Source organism: Semicossyphus pulcher, unplaced genomic scaffold, assembly GCF_022749685.1.
Source record: "Semicossyphus pulcher isolate SPU_LCO1_2020_fin unplaced genomic scaffold, fSemPul1.0.p SCAF_1, whole genome shotgun sequence".
NCBI lineage: Eukaryota > Metazoa > Chordata > Actinopteri > Labriformes > Labridae > Semicossyphus > Semicossyphus pulcher.
Genome location: NW_027211603.1, coordinates 34,196,154 through 34,220,414, shown reverse-complemented (window position 1 = coordinate 34,220,414; position 24,261 = coordinate 34,196,154). Strand labels below are relative to the sequence as shown.

Sequence of the window (24,261 nt, the reverse complement as noted above, 5' to 3'; positions counted from 1 at the left end):
ACAATGCACAAACTTGCTCTCTTTTGGTTCTAACTGCCCGATTCTCTAAATTGTTCCACCAGGGTAATGGTAAACAAGTCACTTCAGTGCACATGCAAAAGATCACCTCCTGTGTGCCAGCAAAAACTTACACAAAATGCTTACAACAGAAATCAGAAGCATTAATTATCTGCTTTTTTCTGAAAAGGACTGCAGTTCAATGAGGGTTATGTCACCTGGTGAATTATGGCAACTTTCTGCTGCTTGCTCAGCTCTTCATTCACCATGTCCACTTTGGGAGGACGAACCACTGTTTCTCTGAATGGAATGATGGGCTTGGATGAGCTGATCTCAATTTGAGCAAACCTGTTAAAAGAAAAGTAAAAATCGGGTAACTGATAATGACAGATAATGTGGTATTCATTGTCCATAATGAGCTTCATGCTTAATTCATCTTCAATACATTCAGATAAGAACATTATTAACTAAAGAAAAAAGAGAACTGAGAGTTAAATACATTTTTAAATGTAAAAAAGGACCGACTAAAGCCCCTTTCACACATGAAATCCTGAAATTTTCTAAACAATTTCCGGACCTTTCATACATGTCACACACAGCAGAAGGTTGTCATTGGCGGATGAGCTCTCACAATTCTAAATACCCTATTTGGTTTAGGTGAGTTGGGGGATGCTATGATAGATCATGCAGGTGTAGGAAGAGTCTTCCATCATGGTGACTGTTTCTATCAGAAGCGGATACAGGCAGTTTTGATTTGGAAAAAAAAGTATTTTTTTCTCTTTTCCATGAAATAATCTACCAATATAGAGGTTGAAACTGTAGTGAAAGGTGTATTATACCTGGTATTAAGCCAATATTACTATCAATCAATCAATCAATCAATCAAATTTTATTTGTATAGCGCCAAATCATAACCAGGGTTATCTCGAGACACTTTACAGAAAGAGCAGGTCTAGACTGACTCTTTGTTAAGTTATTCAAAGAGAGGCCCAACATCAATCCACCATGAGTAGCACTTAGCAATTCGGCACATTGGCAAGGAAAAACTTCCTTTTAACAGGCAGAAACCTCGAGCAGAACCAGACTCATGTTGAACAGCCATCTGCCTCGACTGGATGGGCCGAAAATGGGATAGAAGGAGATGCAGGATAGAGACAGGCAAAGAGAGCAACAACAACATATGTTCTTGTTACCACAACAACATATGTCCTTGTTACATGAACAACAACAGACACATACTTATGGTTACAATGCCAATAATAGTGGTAGACTAGGGTGAAGATTGGCTAAATAAATAAATAAATAAATAAATTAGCGAGAGAAGCAGAGTAATGATAAAGGCTGAGGTAATCGTAATTGTAACAGTTGAAGTCAACAGGTCTACTATTAGCATTAGCAGCAACAATAATGATACTATGGGGAAGGCTGATGTTAGTAGTTGTTGCAGTCGAGCAGGTCCACAGCAGCAGGTGGTCTGCAGCAACGATCCTCAGGAACCTTCAAGACAAGGGAGCACAAGAACTCCCGGGAAGATATGTGGTTAGTAATGTTAATGGGACCAGAAAATACAGAGTTAATGAGCTGCATTAATATGACAGATAGAGAGAGAGAGAGTCAGAGAGAGAGGAAGAGAGAGAGAGAGAGAGAGAGTCAGAGAGTCAGAGAGAGAGAGAGAGAGAGAGAAGCTTGGTGTGTCAGATCCCCCCGGCAGTCTAAACCTATAGCAGCATAACTATGGGCTAGTCCAAGCCTGAGCCAGCCCTAACTATAAGCTTTATCAAAGAGGAAAGTTTTAAGTCTACTCTTAAAAGAAGAGAGGGTGTCTGCCTCCCGGACCTTGACTGGTAGATTGTTCCAGAGGAGGGGGGCCTGGTAATTGAAGGCTCTACCTCCAACACTACTCTTAGAGACTTTAGGTACCACAAGCAGGCCTGCATCCTGGGAGCGCAATGTTCTAGAGGGGTAATATGGCACTATGAGCTCTTTAAGATATGTTGGTGCCTGACCATTAAGAGCTTTGTAAGTAAGAAGAAGGATTTTAAATTCTATTCTATATTTTACAGGAAGCCAGTGCAGAGAGGCTAATACAGGAGAGATGTGCTCTCTCTTCCTAGTTCTTGTCAGCACACGTGCTGCAGCATTTTGTACCAGCTGCAGAGTTTTTAGTGACTTATTAGGGCAGCCTGATAGTAACGAGTTACAATAATCCAACCTGGAAGTAACGAATGCATGGACTAGTTTTTCTGCATCGTTTTGAGACAAGATGTGTCTGATTTTTGCTATGTTGCGAAGATGAAAGAAGGCTGTCCTTGATATTTGTTTTATGTGGGAGATGAAGGACATATCCTGATCAAATAGAACTCCCAGATTCCTAACAGTAGTGCTGGATGCCAGGCTGATGCCATCTAGGGCAGCTATATCATTAGAGAAAGAGTCTCTAAGGTGTTTTGGGCCGAGCACAATAACTTCAGTTTTGTCTGAATTAAGTAGCAGAAAGTTTCTAGTCATCCAGATCTTTATGTCCTTAAGGCATGCTTCTAGTTTAGATAGCTGATTGGTTTCATCTGGCTTCATAGATAAGTATAATTGAGTATCATCTGCATAACAATGAAAATTAATGGAGTGTTTCCTCATGATATTACCCAGAGGAAGCATATATAAGGTAAAAAGAATCGGTCCGAGCACAGAACCTTGTGGAACTCCATGACTAACTTTGGTTTGCATAGAGGACACATCATGAACATTAACAAACTGAGATCGATCTGATAGATAAGATTTAAACCAACTTAGTGCAGATCCTGTAATGCCAATTAAATGTTCTAATCTCTGTAACAGGATGTGATGGTCTATCGTGTCGAAAGCGGCACTAAGATCTAACAGGACGAGTACAGAGAGAAGTCCTCTGTCTGAAGCAGTAAGTAGATCATTTGAAACTCGCACAAGGGCTGTCTCAGTGCTATGGTGGACTCTAAATCCTGACTGAAAGTCCTCAAATAAACTGTTGTTATGAAGAAAGTCACATAATTGATTAGCGACTGCTTTCTCAAGGATCTTTGAGATAAAAGGAAGGTTAGATATAGGTCTATAGTTAGCTAAGGTGCCTGAATCAAGGGTAGGCTTTTTAAGAAGTGGCTTAATTACAGCTAGTTTAAAAGACTGGGGTACATAGCCCGTCGATAAAGACATTTTGATCATATCTAGTAAAGAAGTGCTAATTGAGGGAAAGACTTCCTTAAGCAGCTTGGTTGGAATCGGGTCTAAAAGACAGGTTGATGGTTTAGACGAAGATATCAGAGAATTTAGCTCAGGAAGGTCAATTGGAGAAAAACAGTCAAGGTAAACATCAGGTTTTTGAGCAGTTTCCAAAGATACATCTGCACCAGTTAACGGCAGGAGGTTACAAATTTTGTCTCTTATCTTTAGGATTTTGTCATTAAAGAAGCTCATGAAATCATCACTGCTGAGGCCTATAGGAATACTTGGCTCAGTGGAGCTGTGACTCTCTGTCAGCCTGGCTACAGTGCTGAAAAGGTACCTGGGATTGTTTTTATGTTCTTCTATGAGGGAGGAGTAGTAGACACCTCGAGCATGCCGTAGGGCCTTCCTGTATTTATTAAGACTATTTTGCCAGAGTAAACGAGACTCTTCTGTTTTGGTGGATCGCCACATTCTTTCAAATTTACGCGACATTTGCTTCAAGTTACGAGTTTCTGAGTCATACCATGGAGCTAGCCTCTGTCGTTTAATAATCTTCTTTTTTAAGGGGGCAATCGAGTCTAGAGTACTTCTCAGCAAACCTGCAGTACTATCAACAAACTGATCAAGCTGAGAGGGACTAACATTAGCATAAGAGCTTTCTGTAGTAAACAGATGTGGTAAAGAATTAAAAGCAGCTGGAATTGTTTCCTTAAATTTAGCTACAGTCCTATCAGACAAACATCTTGTGAGTACATTTTTGTTAACTGGAGAGTAGTCGGTTAATAAGACATCGAATGTTACTAAATAGTGATCTGATAAAAGAGGATTTTGTGGGAAGACAATTAAGTTTTCGGTTTCAAGGCCATAAGCTAGAACAAGGTCGAGGGTGTGGTTAAAGCGGTGAGTAGGCTGGTTTACACTTTGAGTGAAACCAATAGAGTCCAAAAGGGACATAAATGCCATGCTAAGACAATCATTATCAACATCTACATGAATATTGAAGTCCCCTACAATAATTATTTTATCTGAACTCAGGACTAAATCTGATAAAAACTCTGAGAATTCAGTTAGAAAATCAGAGTATGCGCCAGGAGGGCGGTATACTATCACAAATAAAACAGGCTGTAAAGTTTTCCAAGCTGGGTGTGAAAAACTCAGAACAAGGCTTTCAAAAGAGCTGAAACTAAGTTTTGGTCTAGGGTTGATTAGAAGACTAGAACTGAAAATAGCTGCCACTCCACCACCTCGACCAGTGTCTCGAGGAGTATGAGTATTAAGATGACTGGGAGGAGTGGATTCATTTAAGCTGACATATTCTTCCTGACACAGCCAAGTCTCAGTTAAAGAGAGTAAATCAATATGATAATCTGATATCAGATCGTTCACTAATAGAGCTTTAGATGACAGGGATCTGATATTTAACAGACCACATTTAATTCTCATATTTTTTGGCATAACTTTGGTTGTTGTTTTAATTTTAATTAAATTTTTTTGATTTACTCCTTTTTTATTTGAGTTTGAATTAACTGTAATAAAAGGCCTGGGTTGGGGGGCAGACACAGTCTCTATAACATTAACATTGTGGCTGGGAAACTGCTCACAGGGAAGCTCAGAGGAGTGTGTAGGACTACAGCTCTGCCTCCTGGTCTCAACTCTGGTTTGTCAGGTTTTACGACTAACAAACTTAGCCATATTACGAGACAAAAGAGCTGCACCATCCAAAGTGGGATGAATGCCGTCTCTTCCGATAAGACCAGGCTTTCCCCAGAATGTCTGCCAGTTATCTATGAAGCCCACATCGTTTGCTGGGCACCACCTCGACAGCCAGCGGTTGAATGATGACATGTGGCTATACATGTCATCACTCGTCAGATTGGGCAGGGGTCCAGAGAAAACTACGGAGTCCGACATTGTCTTTGCAAATGCACACACCGACTCAACATTAATTTTAGTGACTTCCGATTGACGTAACCGGGAGTCATTAACGCCGACATGAATTACAATCTTATCAAATTTACGATTATCCTTTGCCAGCAGTTTAAAATTTGGCTCGATGTCGCCCACTCTGGCCCCAGGAATACATTTCACTATGGCCGCTGGCTTCGCTAACTTCACGTTTCTGACTATGGAGCTGCCAATAACCAGAGTTGGTTTCTCAGCGGGTGTGTCGCTGAGTGGGGAAAACTTGTTCGAAACGTGAAGTGGTTGGTGGTGAACCGTGTGCTTCGTCTTGCGGCTATGCTTCCCTCTGAGAGTAACCCAGCCACTGCATCCCGGCTGCTCGGGAGTTGCCGGGGGAGAAGCTACGCTAGGTCGGCCCGCACCGGCTACTGGCCCTGGGGGCTTGCTGCTGATTACAGCAGCTAGCGATGCTTGGTTTTCCAAGGTGCGGAGCCGCGTCTCTAATTCCGTGATCCTCGCCTCCATAGCTCCAAAAATACTACATTTCATACAAATACCCTTATCCGTAAAGGAGGTCGAGGTAGAGCTAAACATCTGACACACCGAACAGGGCAGATCAGGAGAGCAGGAGGGAGAAGGAGAAGACATTTCAATTGATTAAGCTAGCTGCTAAGCTAACGGCTAAGCGAGTATAAAGTTAAGGGTTTAGCAGATATGACGCTAATGCAACAACGAGAGTGCTTGATGAAAACTAGTGTCTGTTAAAGTACACAGCAGCTGAATAACCACAGTGATGATAACTACAGCAGATTAATCGATTTAGCTCGAGCTCTAGCAGCAGCTACAAACAGCACAGAACAACACAGTAGCAGCGAGAAAACAGGAAATGACGCAATGACGCAATACGCTCACCTGACGCAATACGCTCACGCTCACGCTACTACTATCCACATATTATTTTTACAGTCTATTTTGGCCAAGAACTCAGTGCGACTCAAGGTAAAAACTAGGCAAGCAACCTATTCTCTACGTTTATGGCACTAGAGCAGCATGTTAGCAGCTCCTGAGCAGCTAAAAGTGTGAATGCTTTAACCATTTAACATGCATGCCAAAATGAAAATTACAAAGTTTTGGGACTGAAATTATTTTATTATCCTTGTTATGTTATTTAAAGAGAGGCCCAACATGAATCACCATGACTAGCAATGGGATAGAAGGAGATGCAGGATAGAGACAGGCAAAGAGAGCAACAACAACATATGTCCTTGCTACATCAACAACAACATATAATACATACTTATGGTTACAATGCCAATAATAGTGGTACACGAGTGTAAAGATTAGCAAATAATAAATTAGCAAGAGAAGCATGGTAATCATAACAGGCTTATAATAATGAATTAGCAAGAACAGCATAGTAATGATAAAGGCTGTAGTAATCGTAATTGTAACAGTTGGAGTTAACAGGCCGAGCACAATAATCTCAGTTTTGTCTGAAATAAGTAGCAGAAAGCTTCTAGTCATCCAGATCTTTATGTCCTTAAGGCATGCTTCTAGTTTATATAGCTGATTGGTTTCGTCTGGCTTCATTGATAAGTATAATTGAGTATCATCTGCATAACAATGAAAATTAATGGAGTGTTTCCCAGAGGAAGCATATATAAAGTGAAAAGAATTGGTTCCGAGCACAGAACCTTGTGGAACTCCATGACTAACTTTGGTGTGCATATAGGACACATCATGAACATTAACAAACTGATCTGATAAATAAGATTTAAACCAACTTAATGCAGATCCTGTAATGCCAATTAGCTGTTCTAGTCTCTGTAACAGGATGTGATGGTCTATCGTGTTGAAAGCAGCACTAAGATCCAACAGGACGGGTACACAGAGAAGTCCTCTGAAGCAATAGTAGATCATTTGAAAAAAAAAATACAGCAAATAAACTTGCCAGAACATTCTTTTCTTTTTCCCGTTGTTGTGAAAGAGTAATTAAGTACTGTAATCATTTTGTGTCTATCAGTAGGTCGGCTGAAAGGCTACCAGAAACCTGTAAGAGGTGTGGGAGAAGTGTCTGAGGCAAATCACACCCAATCACAAAGAATGACGTAAAATGACAATTCTTATTAATACACAACGTCACTGTAAACAGGGATTCTGTAGGTTTACTAGAGGAGAGCAACCACCCCTGAAGGCACCAGAATTGGCAACACTACCACTTAAGCTACTTCTTTGTTTTCACACCACCATCAAGAGTTGCAAAAACACACATCATTATGAGAGTACGCAACCATCAAGAGATGCTAAAACACAGATCATGATAAGAGCACATCACATCAGACTTCTGGAAATCCACACTACACGCAGTGAACCACACTTTTACACACTTGGGTGAGGCCAATAACTAAACCCCTCGCCCGTGATTACTTAACCCCCCTCAGCCTCTCCGCTGTTGTATTAAAATACACACAAATATTGCACATAAATATTCACAAATAATGGACATAAATATACACAAATATTACTGGTACATATACATATAAGACTTACTAAACTTGCCTGGTTAGTGAGAACAATTCTGGAGAAATGATAACCCTAGGTCGATAAAAGTAATAGTATTTATAATGTAATCTACTCTTTAAGTATTGAGGTATATTTCAGTTTCAAGGAATATTAGAAACAAATTAACTCATTTTTAATGTCCGTTAACTGTGTGAACCAAGAAGATCATGGTCAAATATCAAGCAGTCTTTAGTTATTCAAAAAACTGAAGGTTAAGAAGAGAGGCACATATACTGTATGGGAAGACATATGTGTCAGTAAAAATAGAATTTGAAAAAATTATATTTGAATTTGTATTAAAGGAAAAGTTTTGTTTTTTTTAAACGGGCAACTATCTATCGAGTAAGTAGACCTAACATAATTATATGCATCTAATTTCTTTACCTAGAAATGTCAGTGTTACACAAAAAGGATCTTACTCTTTAAAAAAAGGACGATGTTTGTAGGGATCATTTCCGTAATTTTTTCCGACACCTGGAGGAACAATCTGAGCCTGTCAGTGGCAAAAAAAAGCACTTTCAGTGGACATACTTTGATCGGGCGCAGTTGCCCTGGATTATGTTGCAGCCATTGTGGCCGTATTGCGGCTATGGAGGAGGCTATCTACTGGATCGTTTCTGTTCCATTGAGTCATTTCAACACACGCATTTGTACAAATAGGGCCCAAGTTTTAAAATATCGAACTTCTTGAATAACTGCATTAAAAAACTGAATCTGAAATAACAATTTGAAATTCAATGTATTAAAGTACTTGTAAATTTATTGAAACTGAATTGCAATAAACTTAAAACTGAATGTAATAATCTGAAATTTTATTTAGATTATATGAAAATCCAAATTCTAAATTCAGTTCCCACAATTAGAAAAAAAGATAAAAATGATGTAATTCTCTGCAATTTGACAGCTATATCCAAAGACTTTCGGAGGATTATTTTAAACCTTCAATAAAAAAAGGAATTGCATTTTCTCCAACTGTATATTTGCATAAATACTGTATACATATTAAGAGATTTTCATGTCAGTTATTGTGCTGTTATGGTTATTAAAAATGACACTCCCTTATTCACTCACTTTCTCACTGCTGTCACTTCTCTTGAAAAACAGGTAAGTCTTATCTGCTTCACGTAAAAATTTTAAGGGGCATACATTCACATAAAAAGATTTCCACAATGCAAATTCATTTAGAGAACATAGATAATAAAGCCACAGATAAAAAGAACCTGCCAACATGGCCATAGCTGTATAGCAAAAATAGCCTATCACTATAAATCTCACCAAAGAATCTTAGATAACCTACCTCTTGCCCAATCAACCTCCTGACTTAGGACAGGGCTGGGGCTTTCTTCTGTTTTTTTATTAAAGAATGATGAGATTTTCCACTGCATCTTGACCTGGAAATATCAAATGGAATTCAATGTTTTGCAAACTATAACCTGTGATAGTGGTAGTAAAAACCAAATTACATTACTACCATAAGATTCACACAGCTCTCCTACACAAATATTAAATAGGATCATTATATGCTGTCTAGCCAGAAGGCTAAACAAGCAGGATGGCTAAGAACTTTAGCTAGTAAACGTTACTATCTTGCAAATCAAACTACTGGTATGCCTATATCTCTCAAAAGCGTGTGTATGACTAATTGCTTTATATTTTCACACTTGTGATGATGATATTGATACTCTACTGACCACCTCAGGAACACACGTTACATCTCCTCCGACTGATGTGCATCAGAGTGCCTTGCAGCGTGTGTGTTTACAGTGCATACCTGCTGGCTGCTGACACGTTTGGAAGAAACCAATACCATGAGGAAAGGGGGTGTGTGACTTTTTTAGGTATGATCGATGATATAATTAGACCAATATGTTTCACTTATAATACAAAATAATAACCACACATTATAAAAAATTATAATAATGAAATGAAATAAAATAAAATAAAAATATAAATAATCCAGAAAAATCTGGTGGGGCACATGCGTGAATTTGAATTTTCAGAGACACTGAATTCAATTTGAGAATATTACATTCTGTTTCAAGTTTATTGCAATTCAGTTTCAAACTAATGAATTCAATTTCAAATTCAGATTTTCAATGCAATTATTCAATCTAATCAATACAAATTCAAATTATGTGATGTCAATACATAAATAGGAGCTCATGACCACTCTCTGGGTCAATCAATAGCATCGTAAAGTCGTTGCTAGGTTACAGTATGAAGGATGGCAACTAACATTGGTTGCATTAGTAAATCCAATCTGACGCTTCACAACGTTAACGTTTTAGAACTTGGTTGTACAATTATGATCAAACTCATTATCAAATGGAAATGCATCAACAGGTAACTAGTTAGAGGTAACGTCATGTCACATTGCAGGATAACAACGTTACCTCCAAGCTATCTAGTCTACAACATGAATTGGATGCAATGAATGAATCAGAACTAGTGGGCTAGCCAACATTGTTAAGGTTTTTGAGCATGTATTTTGGATGTGATTTTTTCGTATGACAGGCAAAATAACACACACGAAAACTTGGATTTTGGTGGTGTTGGTGTTTTCCTAAGATACATGGTCCCACATGTTTTAACGAAAACTTTGTCTAATCTTTGGCATGACTCGTGAGTGCTGATTCCCCCATTGTGTAAAGCTTGATATCCTTTTTTGCAGACAGTACAGTATGCCTGCCATTCAGTAGAGCCTCGTCTTAGTCATATCTTATACTTAACATATTTGAACCAAGTCGTCATTAAAATGTAGTGGATGATCCGATGATGAAGAATTAAAATCATTAACTCCTTAACAAAAGCGGAATCTTTTTCTTCCTGTTCACATGACCTCTGGGTCAATAAACACCAGTGAAGCCAGCTAATTTATGGCTCTTGGAGGAGGACGACTTTCCTTGATTTCTGGCTAACATAAAAAGACTCACTCGAGCAACAAGATGGAGATATCCAAAAACTGTATGAAAATAAAGAACTTTATGATTAAAATGTACATTTACTAATATGTTATGTGTAATAACCAACTGAAGTTACTGGACTGATGCTTAATGTTGATTGTTGATTCTAAATGTACAGAGAGGATGAGTGGCTATCTGCCCACTCTCCCTCTCATCCCCCCTTTCCCTACAGATACTACAGTTCTGTGACTCTCTGAATTTCAGTTGTTCAAGAAACAGACAATTCCTAGACCTATAGGCCGAACCCTTAATTAATACGTATTCTATTACCTCAATTATTTTACATTATCTTGTTAGACTTATATTTCTGTAACATGTTAACTAAAGTCTCTGATAGGAATGCATGTGCACATTAGTGCATAAACCTAGGGAGGATGTTTGAGCAGACATCCTGACACCTCCTCATGGGCTTTGCACTCAAAGTCATAAAGATGACAAAAGTGATGCTTCCCAGTGATATCCCAGGTCCAGACACCTCAGGAAATGACCTTTCAGAAGACAAAGGGGTTAAACAGCAACAACCCTTCTACCTCTTATACCATGGACCCCCTAACAAGGGATTAACAAATAAACTATTTCTTATGGACTGAACAACGCTCAGACAAAACAAAGGGAATCAACAAGAATCGGTTGATAAGGACACTAATTGACAATGGTTGCCGTTCCTGTGTTTTGTATATTATGTGAATTTATCTGCCTGCAAGATCTCTCTGAGCACCTCTGCACGCCACAGGACAAAGACACGTTCCTGTGGTAGAGGGAGCATTGATAAGACTATTAAAGTTATTTCACTCACTTGGTGTACAAAGGGTATACAGATGCATATAGATGAAATGTATGTGTACAGGTATACATATTTGTCTTAACAACTAAGGTCATCATCGATGTGGTTGTTGAAATCGTTTAATACTTTTATTTCAATTGATGAAGTTTTATTCGGTGAGTGATATTAAGTATTTGGTCTTATTTCAAAGGAGAGAGAGCAAAACTTTCAAATATGGTAGAATTAAAAAGGTGAAGCGAATTAATATTAAGTTTGTTAAAGAAGTTTAACTGAAAGATTAAACAGATGGTTTATGATGGGGAGTGGTCAGCAGCTCCTGCCAATGCAAAACACCCCTATCACAAAGGATAATATCGAAGGAGAAGGGATAAGACTAAGTCTTCTTGCTGTGGCTCTTCTGCTGAGACCCCAGGACTGAGGTACTGATGTGATTCTCCCTCTCTCTGGCCTAATGGCCGAAGGCCGGAGTAAGGGGGGTAAAGCCTGCCGTCTGGCCGCCCAAGGCCCGCTGCAGAGTTCTAGCCACACCGAGCATGTTGGAAGGGACATTCAACCAACCCCTGAAGGAAACTTCTGATTTCGGAAACAACGTCAGGTGAACAATACTATTTCAAGTGTTAAGAGTTGATGTCAGACAACTGATGCTAAATTACCAATTGAGAAATTAATCAAGAGATTTAATAAGCATTAGACCTAAACTAGGATCCTTAATCAAAATTATAGTTAAACCTAATATTAATTTGCTTCACAGTCTTCCATGATGCTCCTCAAACTCTCCACTGCCGAATGGTGTTTTATACATTCAATCAGTTGATAAACCTCCAAAGATACGGTCACTGATTTGACTTGACTTAATGTCAATCCTATTTAGAGATTGTTCATTGTGCAACCTATTCATTGTGCTCATTTATTCCTCATTCATTCATGTATTTTCTATTTAGTAGTTTAATCATGTAGTCAGTAGTTTAATAAATATTTCATTTATAAAGACCTTGATTCTGTGATTTGTGTGTGTATGAAATGGTAAAGTCACTGTACACCATGGCCAAGAACCTCATAGCAACCCTGAGATCACAAGCCTAAATTGATTAATAACTAATTATAAGTTTTCCCTGTTTTGTCAAAATTGGGTGGCGTCCAACATTGAATTTAAGGCAAACCTAAATTCTGTTATTTAGTAATGAACTTATTGTTTCTAGGAGCCGAAGATGAGTGCCCTCACTCTCCTTCAGCTTTAACACCAATGTCTGTAATAACGATGCAAAACTTTGAGTTATGGATTATTGTTACATAATTTGATATTAATTGGTTATTAATTATTAGTCCTTTGAGCCGCTACAAAAATGACAACCTGGTATGACAGGAAAAATGTGTACAGGATGATGAGACTTCCAAACGCAGTAATGAAATATTAGCTAACACGACTTGAGGTTCTGGTTGATTCCCAATGTGTGCGATTGCATAGACCACAGGGAGCAACTCTCACGCACACAAGGTGGTAGGGAATGGCAAACATTATTTCAATTTACAAACTGTGAAATTTGTTACTGTTCTATTACAACACTGTCCGATAGGGAGAAAATACAGCTTTTTCCAGTAATATGTTCAGATTTCAAGCACATTCCAAACCTTGAAAACACAACATTTAAAATCAAGCTTTTTCCAAACTTTCCAGACTCTGTACAAACCCTGTACTTAAGTATCTGAACTTAACGCGAGGAGGGGGAATGAAAAAAAATTAGCTCATTAATTACAGGCTTTATAATTAATTATTCTCAATGAATCGCATATATCAATGATTTCTGTGAGAAGAACATCACATGTAGACTAACTCAGTCTGGATTGCCCTCTTTCTAGATGGTTATTATATATATTTCTTACTTTATTAATGACGTAGTGATCAAAACGATCGATCGTTATCAAATGACATCTGCACCTTTTATAAGCTTTACAAACAAAGACAATCAATGCATTTACAATAGGGACATATGGAGATACACAATAGGCTGGTTTACATTGCGTAACAGAACTGCATATGATTGTCCGATGTCGGACCCTCCTTTGCCGTTAGAACACTGTGAGGAGTAAACTGGTTTCGCTGTTGTTTATTTGGTTGCCACGACTTCACGTGTGATTGATGTCCTGTGACTCCTGTCACTGTTTCAGTGCTCTTCCTCAACGAGGAGAGCGGGGGAATGACCATTCATTTGGAGCAGACATCTCTGCGGAGTCGTTTAATTGCAACTTAGGGACACATCATAGAAATCTACAGCAGCGGCAGCAATAATTTTGTCGTGGCGGGCAACCACTGCAAAATGTATGTAGCGAAAACACTGTATATTTCTGTAAACCTACTACTTTTACTCCACTACACATTCTAAATAAAATGTGTACTTTTACTCTGATAGATGCGCCCTAAGAATCTTTATTACTCAAAATTAAACTGAGGGTGGCAGCAACGCAAAATCGTGGATACAAACTGTTGTAAAAAGAAGAAGCAGAAGAAAAAGCAAGGTAAATCAAGCGCAAACGTGCAACAAGGGATTTCAAAGCCACAGTTTCGCCTTTGAGTCAAGTACAGGCATGTCAGATGCAAGAGAGAAGCGTCTATGTGAGTGACGAAGACAAACCCCCTTATGTTATGAAGACTTCGTGTGACTCCATTTTTAAGGTGGTTTACAGTCAAAAACGACCATGATTAACATAATTTACAAGCAAGTGTTGCAAGTGCTATGGCTGAACCAACAAAGATAAGATCGATGACTGCAGATACAACTTCAAAAATAAGTGAATATCCAAAGAAAGAAATCTCTCTCTCACAAACTCTCTCCTTATAATATAGCCATGTGATCGAGCAGCAAAAGTTAAACAACCGACCATTCTTTGATAAGTATACAGAACATTAGTTAACATTTGATCCTGACTAATTTTGTCTCAAGATCTATAAATTACACTGATGTGCCTTATTAACACAACACCTCTCTAAATGTGGAGATACACTTATTGTTTATAATGTGGCGCGATCACTGCAGTAGATTTAACTTCAATTTGGGCATTACCATATTTCATACAGTGGCCTGAGTATGTTCTGCATTTACATGAGTATAACGGGAGAAGGGAAAGCCCAAGTGATCTCACTTGTGCCATACGCTTTAGACCATGAGCTGTTGATAATCTACATAAGGCCCAGAGAGAGAGAGAGAGAGAGAGAGAGAGAAAGAGAGAGAGAGACAGACAGACAATCCCCACAGAGCACTGGAGCTGTGATGACACAGTCACGGGGGTGAGGAGCACTGACCTCATTCTGAGTGTGACACTGCAGGTCAAGCTGCTTTCCAGCAATGTAACAATTGGCAGAGACTGCCATTGGCTAGACAACTTACCAGTTACCTAACTAATCTAACAAGCTGAGGAGTCAGGCAGCCCATCAAGTTAGCAAACAGCAAAATGATGAGCCAGGCAACTAGCCCAGAAAATATCCAATGGGCCATGAAGTCACATCATAGCCATTGTGCCAACCAAACAACTTAACTTAACCAATAATTTAGTGATTGAGCACGCCATCAAGCCATCAAACCAGCCAATCAGCAAGCCGCCCTATGACCTTGGTAGCCAGCCAGTAGGCCAGCTCCTTCCTGCCATGCTGTTGCTGTTCAGGGCTGTCTGCCCTGGCTCTAAACAAAGCAACAGCATTACACATGGCCTCCTTCATTCAACAGGAATCTGACAGATAGTGGGCCACAGGCAGTAGAGTAGAATCATGGTCAATCTTACAGCGACATGAAAAACAGACGCTTTCTCCCAGAGCTTGCCTCAGATTGCAGAGAGAACTAGTTAACTGAAGGGACATATTTAATACATAGTTTTCTTTAAAAAAAAAAAACTACTAAGAAGTCTCTCTTATAAATACAAACATAATGATTTTTTTTACTATGACAGGTGTTAATTTAACTTTGTAATTTTGGAGGCTGTTGTGTGTGCAGTTGTACATGTTTTTTACATGTTAGCTCCCAATAATGTTAAATGCTGTCTTAATTACAAGTAAACTAGAGAAAACAATTCGTATCAGCACAAAGTCGAGCCTCTGAATATGCATGAGAGCTGAGTCAACATTGAATGAATTCAGCTAGTTAATTTGCTACAGAAACTGCCGAATTAAACAATTTATTTTGTTGCAGGCTTCACAAAATGGAGACTACAGTGTTCAAATGTATGTTTAATCAGCGTGACTAGCCCCGTCACAGTAGCTTTTCGAAACGAAAGCTCACCATCTCCTGCTTCCTGTCAACACACACTACCTCACGCCGAGTCTATGTTGCAGGTGTAGCCACCTCACGTAACAGAGTGTCTGCCTGGATCATCCTTCCGACATTATGCAGGCAGTGCAAAGGGCGTTTTCTTTTTTTTTTATAATAATCATCATCAGCAACATCAACAAGGTCAATATAGTCATCATCATCATCATCATGAATATCCTAATCAACATTAAACACATTCGCTGTGTCATTATCATTAATAGCATTAAGTGGAGAGGTGTTCATGAAAGACCTGGGTTTTAAGCTTTTTCTTAAAGGTGGAAAGGGACTCTGCGGACCGATGTGGGCTTTATAGATAGCTGGCAGACATTCTGGGGAAAGCCTGGTCTGATTAATGAGGGGCCGTTAGGGACATTATTCAGAATTACCATGCATACACACAACTGAAACACTCACACATAAACAACTGAAACATTATACGCTCACATACACAACTGAAAGGCTCTCATATAAAGTACTGAAAAGCATTCACACGTACACATACTAGTGAAAAGCTCTCATACAGTACAGTGAAATGCTCTCATACAGTATACTGAAAAGTGTTCACACATAAACATACTAGTGAAAAGCTATCTTATAGTATAGTGAAAAGCGTTCACACACACTACAGAAATGCTCTCATACATTATAGTGAAAGGCTTTCACACATACTACTGAAATTTCACGATACTATATGAAAGCATTTCACTATAATGTATGAAAGCATTTCACTATAATGTATGAACCCCCGACTGATTGGTATTTGACAATATATTATCAAAAGATTGTTTGTATAGACAAATACATTTTTGGTCACACAAAAGGTGGAATTGTCGTCATGATCAGTGTAAACTCAGAGCGTGACAGTCCTTACTGTGCTGCAATTCCCACCAGCTCTCTGCAGACGGTAATATTTTCTCTTAAACTGAGCGCTGCTGTTTGGGAATTAGGTGCTTTTTTCCCACAAGGCTCATTTCCATAGAAAGGGGCCAAATTTGCCACGAATGTCTGCATGACTCATTTAAACACATGGAAATGGCATTGGAGCACAGAGATGCTGTTTGCTCTGCAGCGCACTTTAAGGTGCATTTAACCCTCTGCATGTGCTTGGAGAATGAGGCGGACTCTTTTTGTGTCATTTGCACAGGTTGAGTAAGCACAAAAGCTTCGAATCCTTTAGTGCATCAGGCCCTCAATCTTTAATGGACAGTAAGTCTGATTTATTTACACAGAAGTTGCTACTATATTTCACCTTCTTCATTTCCATCAGAGGGGGCACAATGACCTGACTGGCCTGGCCCAGCCCCATAAGGCCCGCCCGTAGTGCTGCCTGAAGGTGCTTACTGAGCTCAGATTTTGTGCCAGTAGGACCTTTCAGAACACCAAGGGAGACATAATAAATTAACATCAGATTATGCTTGATTATTTATGTTTCCTCATTTCACTATCCATAAAATGAAAATTTTCTATACTTTTGTTCTGCTATCCATATCCCCTGTCGATCATTTCATGAGAGGAATTAGCGAGTGGAAATGTGTGTTGCTTGGTAACAGTCATCGCTTACCGAGTGTTCACGTGGACACGCATCATGAGACCAGGCGCAGCTACGACCGGTATCAGTTAGACTTGGTGCACTCGGTGTAAATTCCAATCAAGAAGTCAGTCCTCGCTAGGACGAACATACGAGATGAGACCTACCAGCTGGTACACTCGGCTCCTGAGGTGCAAACGAACACTAGTCGTTCGCTCTCATACATTATACTGTAATGCTTTCATACATTATAGTGAAATGCTTTCATACATTATAGTGAAATTTCAGTAGTATGTGTGGACTGTCTCTGTTAATGATGCATAATCTAGGAAATGAAATGGTTCAAATTTGGCAGGAGTATATGCAGGCACAGGTGACTTAACAATTTTTCCCCAAAATGGAATTTGATTGTTTGTTGTAATGTCAGAATTTTCTCAGTGAGAAAAGAGGCAAAGTTGTAGTGGCCGCTGCACCGACCTCACACGTTGCCATGACAACGGCGAGATTTACTAAACTTACCTTTTTCCTATTGATGAATGAATGATAATGGTAATATTTTATCTTTGTTGCAGTCATAAAGAATTTAATTTCACTGCTATTTCAGTTATTTTATCATGTCAAAGGTATTATACAGTATTAGGCAACTTCCTTTGTTGCATTCATCCTGGTCAATAAAGTTTTGTTTTGTTAGTCATGTGACCATGCTGCACACAGACGAGGTGCATTGCCAGGGAGACTGAGAGCTGGCGGGTGGAAATGGCAACTTGTTGATCCTGTCTTTTGTTTTGCTTTTCTGTTGGTCTACCAGGCGAACACTTTAAATATTAAGTTATTTTACTTGTTAATTTACTGTATTTATTTCAAGCTAAATGTCTGAAATTGTCTTGTTTGTTTTGTAGTTTTCATGGTGTTTATGGCTCTTCTGTTAAGACTAAACGTGACCGTGAATATCAGTATGAATCGTGGATTCCTTTAAAGACCAGCAGCTATAAAAGTCATTATGGTAAATTGACTGTACTTTTACTTTTACTGCTTTTACACTACACATCACATTCACCCATTCACACACTGATGGCAGAGGCTGCTATGTAAAGTGTCCAACTGTCAATCAGTTATCACATTCATACCCGTTGGCTATGCCACCGGGAGCAATTTAGGATTCAGTGTCTTACCGACTTCGACATGTAGCCTGAGGGAGCTGGGGATCGAACCTCCGACCTTCCAATTGAAGGACGACCAATGCACCCAAATATTTGGTGCAATGTCATTACATGGCTTGGTGGATAAAAGTTCATGGGGGATAGATGTTGAGGTGTTTGTCAGTCTGTCAACAATATTAAATAATGTGTGTGCATTATTCTTATTCTTATTAATAGTTTCAGAGAAAAAGGACTGCTGTGCACTTTTCAGTTCGAGGTTGTATATACAAAGTTTCACTTAGAGAGAGAGAGAGAGAGAGAGAGGAAGGGGGGAAGGGAGGTAGACAGACGGACAGAGAGAGAGAGAGAGACACTCACAGAGAGACAGAGAGAGAGAGAGGAGCTCGGTGTGTCAGATCCCCTCAGCAGTCTAAACCTATAGCAGCATAACTATGGGCTGGTCCAGGCCAGAGCCAGCCCTAACTTTAAGCTTTATCAAAGAGGAAGGTTTTTAGTCTACTCTTAAAAGAAGAGAGGGTGTCTGCAATGTTCTAGAGGGGTAATATGGCACTATGAGCACATTAAGATATGATGGTCCATGACCATTGAGAGCTTTGTAAGTAAGAAGAAGGATTTTAAACTCTCTTCTTACTCAAAAAGCTGTTAATGGTCAGGCACCATTATATCACTCATAGTGCCATATTACCCCTCTAGAATATTGCGCTCCCAGGTTGCAGGCCTGCCTGTGGTACCTAAAGTCTCTAGGAGTAGTATGGGAGGTAGAGCCTTCGATTATCAGGCCCCCCTCCTCTGGGATAATCTACCAGTCAGGGTACAGGAAGCAGACGCCCTCTCTACTTTTAAGATTAGGCTTAAAACTTTCCTCTTAGCTTACAGTTAGGGCTGGCTCAGGCTTGGACCAGCCCATAGTTATGCGGCTATAGGCTTATATTGCCAGGGGATCTTTTGTAAAGTGTCTTGAGATAACTTTGGTAATTCAGCTCCCAATAAAAACTTGTAAACTATAAAACCTGAATGTTCATTGTGTTGGAACTCTTGTCTCATAAGAGTTTAAGTACATGTTTTAGGGCAAGGGTACTCAATTAAACTTGAAAGAGGTCCAGTTAGAGATTTTTTTTCTCAAGCAAAGGTCCGGAACATCATAATGTCTGACATGTGTTATGATTCAGTACCATCCATTTATACATTTTGAACGTCTGTCAAATCAAATAAAGAAAATACAATTAGGCTAAATAGCTTTGACAACAACACTCACAACTTTCACACAGAGCTTTCATAATTTAACATTGATAATAATGAATACTTATTACCAATGTTGGTAAGGAAATATAGTGAAGTTTGTATGTTGGGGGGTCTGGGGGGTCTCCCCCAGTAAATTTTACGTGTCAAAACCTATATTTCCTGTATTTTTTGGTTTATTTTATGCCCCAGTTTGTGATGGAAGTGTCTTTATTTGTAAACGAAAACAAATAATATAATGTCTGGTACTACTGGTAGTATAATGTTGTCCATGCAGAAATTGAATGAAAGAGAGAGACAGCTTTACCTCTTCACTTAAGCTGCTATCTCTCTGCCTCCTGACAGAATTATCAAACATTTGACCATAATAGGGGGATTCACTTCATATTTTATTTCATGTTTGCCACATTTTATTATATGTTTTGCCGACATGCAGTTGCATTAGACTTTTTCTCATGATAAGTCATAGTGAGTTTTAAAACAGGTAATGACTATGAAATAAATAACATTTAAATGCACTGTACACTGATGGACTGCTGGAGAGAGCGAGAGCGAGGGGGAGAGAGAGAGGGCACATACCGGTACATATAAGAACAGAACTGTGGAAATAAGAGGAAAAGTAGTCATGATAATGAAGCCTGATGTAGCTCTGTGCAACTCTCAGGTTTATCAATGAAGTGTTTGAACTACACTGCAGCCTGGAGTCTCTGTTAACAGAGACAAACGGAGTGACAGTGTCAGACAATGGGCCTCATTTGCGAACAGTTCGACGCATGAATCTGTGCTTGAACTGTGCGTAAGCACGTTTGACGCACAAATCTTGGATTCATCAATTTGTTCTTACCTACATTTCTTCATGCTCTGAAAACAAATTTAGAACTCCCTCAGACCATGCGTACGCACAAATGATGAAAGAAATGTCCTAGGAAATGTTAACACACACCCTTTTAACTAAATGCATACTATATTAAAACTTCATTTATTGAAAAAAAAGGCTTTAATAGACAACAATAATTGAATTGTATGGACTAAACGTGAATGCCGTGTCATCCTCATAATTTATTATCATATAATTAAAATCTTTAATTATAGCAGTTGAGTTAGTTTATAAAGTTTACAATAGAGTAGACCATATGAAAATGTTCATATTGAAATGTAACACTTTTGTTACAATTGTTTGTATTTATGTTGAAGTGAAATTTAAATTTTTTCCTTTTGAGGCCATCTTTCACGTTCTTTCAGCTTCTCTGTAACACCGCTCTCTTCATGCGGCACCAAACAGATGTCCTTATATAGAGAAATAGAGGCGTGGCAGTGTGCTGATTGCAGATCGCGGACACGCGCCTGTCAATTTAGAATGGTTCTGCTTTATTAACATACGCACGGTGGTGAGAACAAAATTGGCTGGTACTCACGTGTCATAAATCCGACGGTGATTTTGCGCAAGTACTTATTTTTTGCAGAGAGTAAGAACATTTCTGCGCAGATATTAGTGAATGAGGCCCAATGTCCGCGTTTAATAATCGCCACAGTCACGGAACACATATGAGTCTGTCCAGTCTTAAAAGCTCGGTTTTCTCTAATGCTCTCATTTTAGAGCACGCCATGTCTACTTTTCCCTAACTCACTTATTTTCCCCCACTGTGTCTCTGTAACTCTCTTGTTGGCTAGCTCTTCAGTCTGTATCTGTGGGTGTGTGAGAATTTACACACCCACTGGGTCAGTGGCGATCTGAGTGACAGATTTGATTGGCTGAGTAGCATTACGTATGATGATTTACAACAAATTCTTTGGTCTGCGAGTTTCTTGGACCCCCAAATCACTACCGCAAAGACAAAAAAGCTGCGCAGGTTAAAATTGATGCGCTTGTCAAAACTATAAATAGGTCCGGGTCCGGAGAAGTCGGCAGTTGGGTCCGCATCCTGACCGAGGTCCGCCGTTTGGGGACCGCTATTTTAGGGCCTCTAGTGGCTGTTTCTGCATGTGTTAGTGGTACTAAGTTCCTGCGAACCATATAAGAAGAGTGTTAGACAGGAAGTCCATCCTCTTCAGAAAAACAGAGCAGAGTGGTCTTGTGTGAAGACAATCTGTAGCCATCCTTTCGTTTGCAGAGCTTTGAGTGGCATTTTCGGAAATTTTATTGTTTATTATCAATACCATCTTTATGTTTTTAAGAAATTGTTTTTGGTAATTTGCTACAACTTGTTTATATTGTGTTACTGTTTAACTGCACATGTTGTTAACTGGGAATATCCATAGCATACTTGCCTTGTGTATTTACCTGTGTGGTTGCTTGATTGTATTTGAATGTGTTTTCATGCCAGTAGTGTATTGTCATGATTTTGCTTGCCTTTATTCTTACTGTAGCTTTTTTCAGTCTCACTCTTCTTCATATTAAATCTGCCTAAAACAACACTCGCCTGTTAGCTGGAGAATAGCATGAAGAGGAGTTTAGCTAGCTGTGAAAACTCAGTATCGGCACACTGGGAGGACACTGGGGAATAACAGTTGTCGTGCTGTGGATCCTGCATCTCTCTGTGTACAATGACACAGCTACAAAAATGCAGATATGTCGATATAATATTGACTGACAATTTAAATAATCTAATAACCAGTGCACAATGAATTAATGACTTTGCATTTACCACTGTAGCATAGTCATCAAAAAAGTAAATAGACAAAGATACACAGGTACATTAGATTTCGCACACATACTAACCGGTTCCGGAGGTCATCAAGGCAGCGCTGGAGATGAACTTCACCAGCAGTGACCAGGACATGTTCTCCTGTTTCCTGGATCAGAACCTCAGCACAGGGATCTGCCTGATTCAATAAACGCATCCCACGCACCAGCTTTGGCATCTCACCTAACACACAATAAGACAGAAACCAATTTATAGATTTAAAAAAAGACTTTGTTTGATCATGAAACTGATGCTCCTTTACAATTCTGTCCGAGTGAAATATGAAATACACAGCAGACTGGAGTCTCTGTTACAAGTGACGGACTGACAAAAAGATTTGCGTGAATAATCAGAATCAGAAATACTTTATTTATCCCCGGGGTGGAAATTCGGGCATTACAGTTGCTCTTATACAGAGAGAAGCACGGAGAAATATGTCAAATATATGCATTATACAGTACATACAATAAAGTAAGAATTAAAGATAAAGGATGAAATGCTGAAAAATGGATCTATGGGAATTTAAATGAGTGCCAGAATTAAATAAAATTGCCAGAATAAAAGTTAATTACAAAATAAGAGTTACATGCAACAAGAGTTACAAACAAAATACGAGTTACAGTATATACAAATTGAACAGTATAAGGCAGCATTTATAAGGCAGTTGAATTATTGCACAATTACCCAGTTTATGTACAGTGTTCAGTGCTTAGTTTAAAATAGATGTCTTAGTGTCAGACACTCAGAGGGAGGAGTTGAAGAGTTTGATGGCCTCAGGCAGGAGTGACTTCCTGTGGCGTTCTGCGGTACATCTTGGGGGAATGAGTCTGTCACTGAACGTGCTCCTGTGCTTAGCAAGTACATCATGGAGTGGTTGGGAGACATTGTTCAAGATAACATGTAGCCTGGACAGCATCCTCTTCCTCGACACCACCGTCAGATAGTCCAGCTGAACCCCAAGTGAGGTAATGAGACCAAGGTGTTGTTATGGAAGATGTGTTTGAGGTACGTGATACCTTTGCTGACCCATGATGTGATATTTAGTGTTTTTTTGTTCATTAAGAAGTCAGGGTTGTTCCAGATGGGAGTATGTTTGGTGGGTGAGAATGTGGTGTTAGTAATTTGGTGAAATTTCCACCAGGCTGTCAGAGCTGTAGCTATGGTAGGGTTTTTGAAACATGAGTGGTGCGTGATGGAGCGGCTTATAAATGGTAGATCTGAGATATGGATGTCTTTACACAGTGTTTGTTCAATATCTAACCAGGAGATGTCAGATTGATTAGGGTTGGTCCATTTATGAATGTATTGGGGTTGATTGGCAATGAAGTAGTGGAGAAAGTTTGGAGCTTCTAGACCTCCTTGGCTTTTAGATTTTTGTAAAGTGGCTGGTTTGATTCGGGGTGTCTTGTTTTTCCAGTAGAATTTCATAGTGATGGAGTCTAGGGATTTAAACCAGGAGGTTGGTGGTGTAGTCGGAATCATTGAAAAAAGGTAGTTTATCATGGGTAGTATTGTCATTTTAATTGTAGCTATTCTGCCTATAAGGGATATTGGTAGATTCATCCAACGCTGCAGGTTGTCCTCCATTGTTTTGAGTATTGGGTTGAAGTTGAGATAGACTAAGTCTGACAGCCTTGGAGAAATGTTGATTCCTAAATATGTGATATTACCGGTGTGCAGGGTGAGGGATGGTGTTTGGACTCACACATCCCAGCTATTGGGGCTGAGAGGAAGAATGGTGGATTTGGACCAGTTGATAGTATAGTCTGAGATTTTAGTGAAAGCATTTATGAGGTGGATTGTTTCTTGTAATGAGGTAGAAGGGATTTGTAGGTAAAGTAAGATATCGTCCGCGTAAAGGCTAATCTTGTGGTGGATATTTTTTGTTTGGATTCCTGTGACGTTTATTTTTTGGCGGATGGCTGCTGCAAGTGGTTCGATAAATA

At 39.3% G+C, this 24,261-nt stretch overlaps 1 protein-coding gene across 4 annotated transcripts in view; it reads right to left on the bottom strand.

The window, feature by feature from the left end:
- The window catches only part of efl1 (elongation factor like GTPase 1), a 165,820-nt gene that overhangs the window by 29,638 nt on the left and 111,921 nt on the right, over positions 1 to 24,261 (bottom strand). For all 4 annotated transcript variants that reach the window (XM_069665133.1, XM_069665215.1, XM_069665160.1 and 1 more), the window contains 2 exons: positions 22,351 to 22,498; positions 216 to 345 (listed from right to left, as the gene is read on the bottom strand). In XM_069665133.1, coding sequence (XP_069521234.1) covers positions 216 to 345; positions 22,351 to 22,498 — 278 coding nt within the window. The remainder of the gene's footprint in view (positions 1 to 215; positions 346 to 22,350; positions 22,499 to 24,261) is intronic.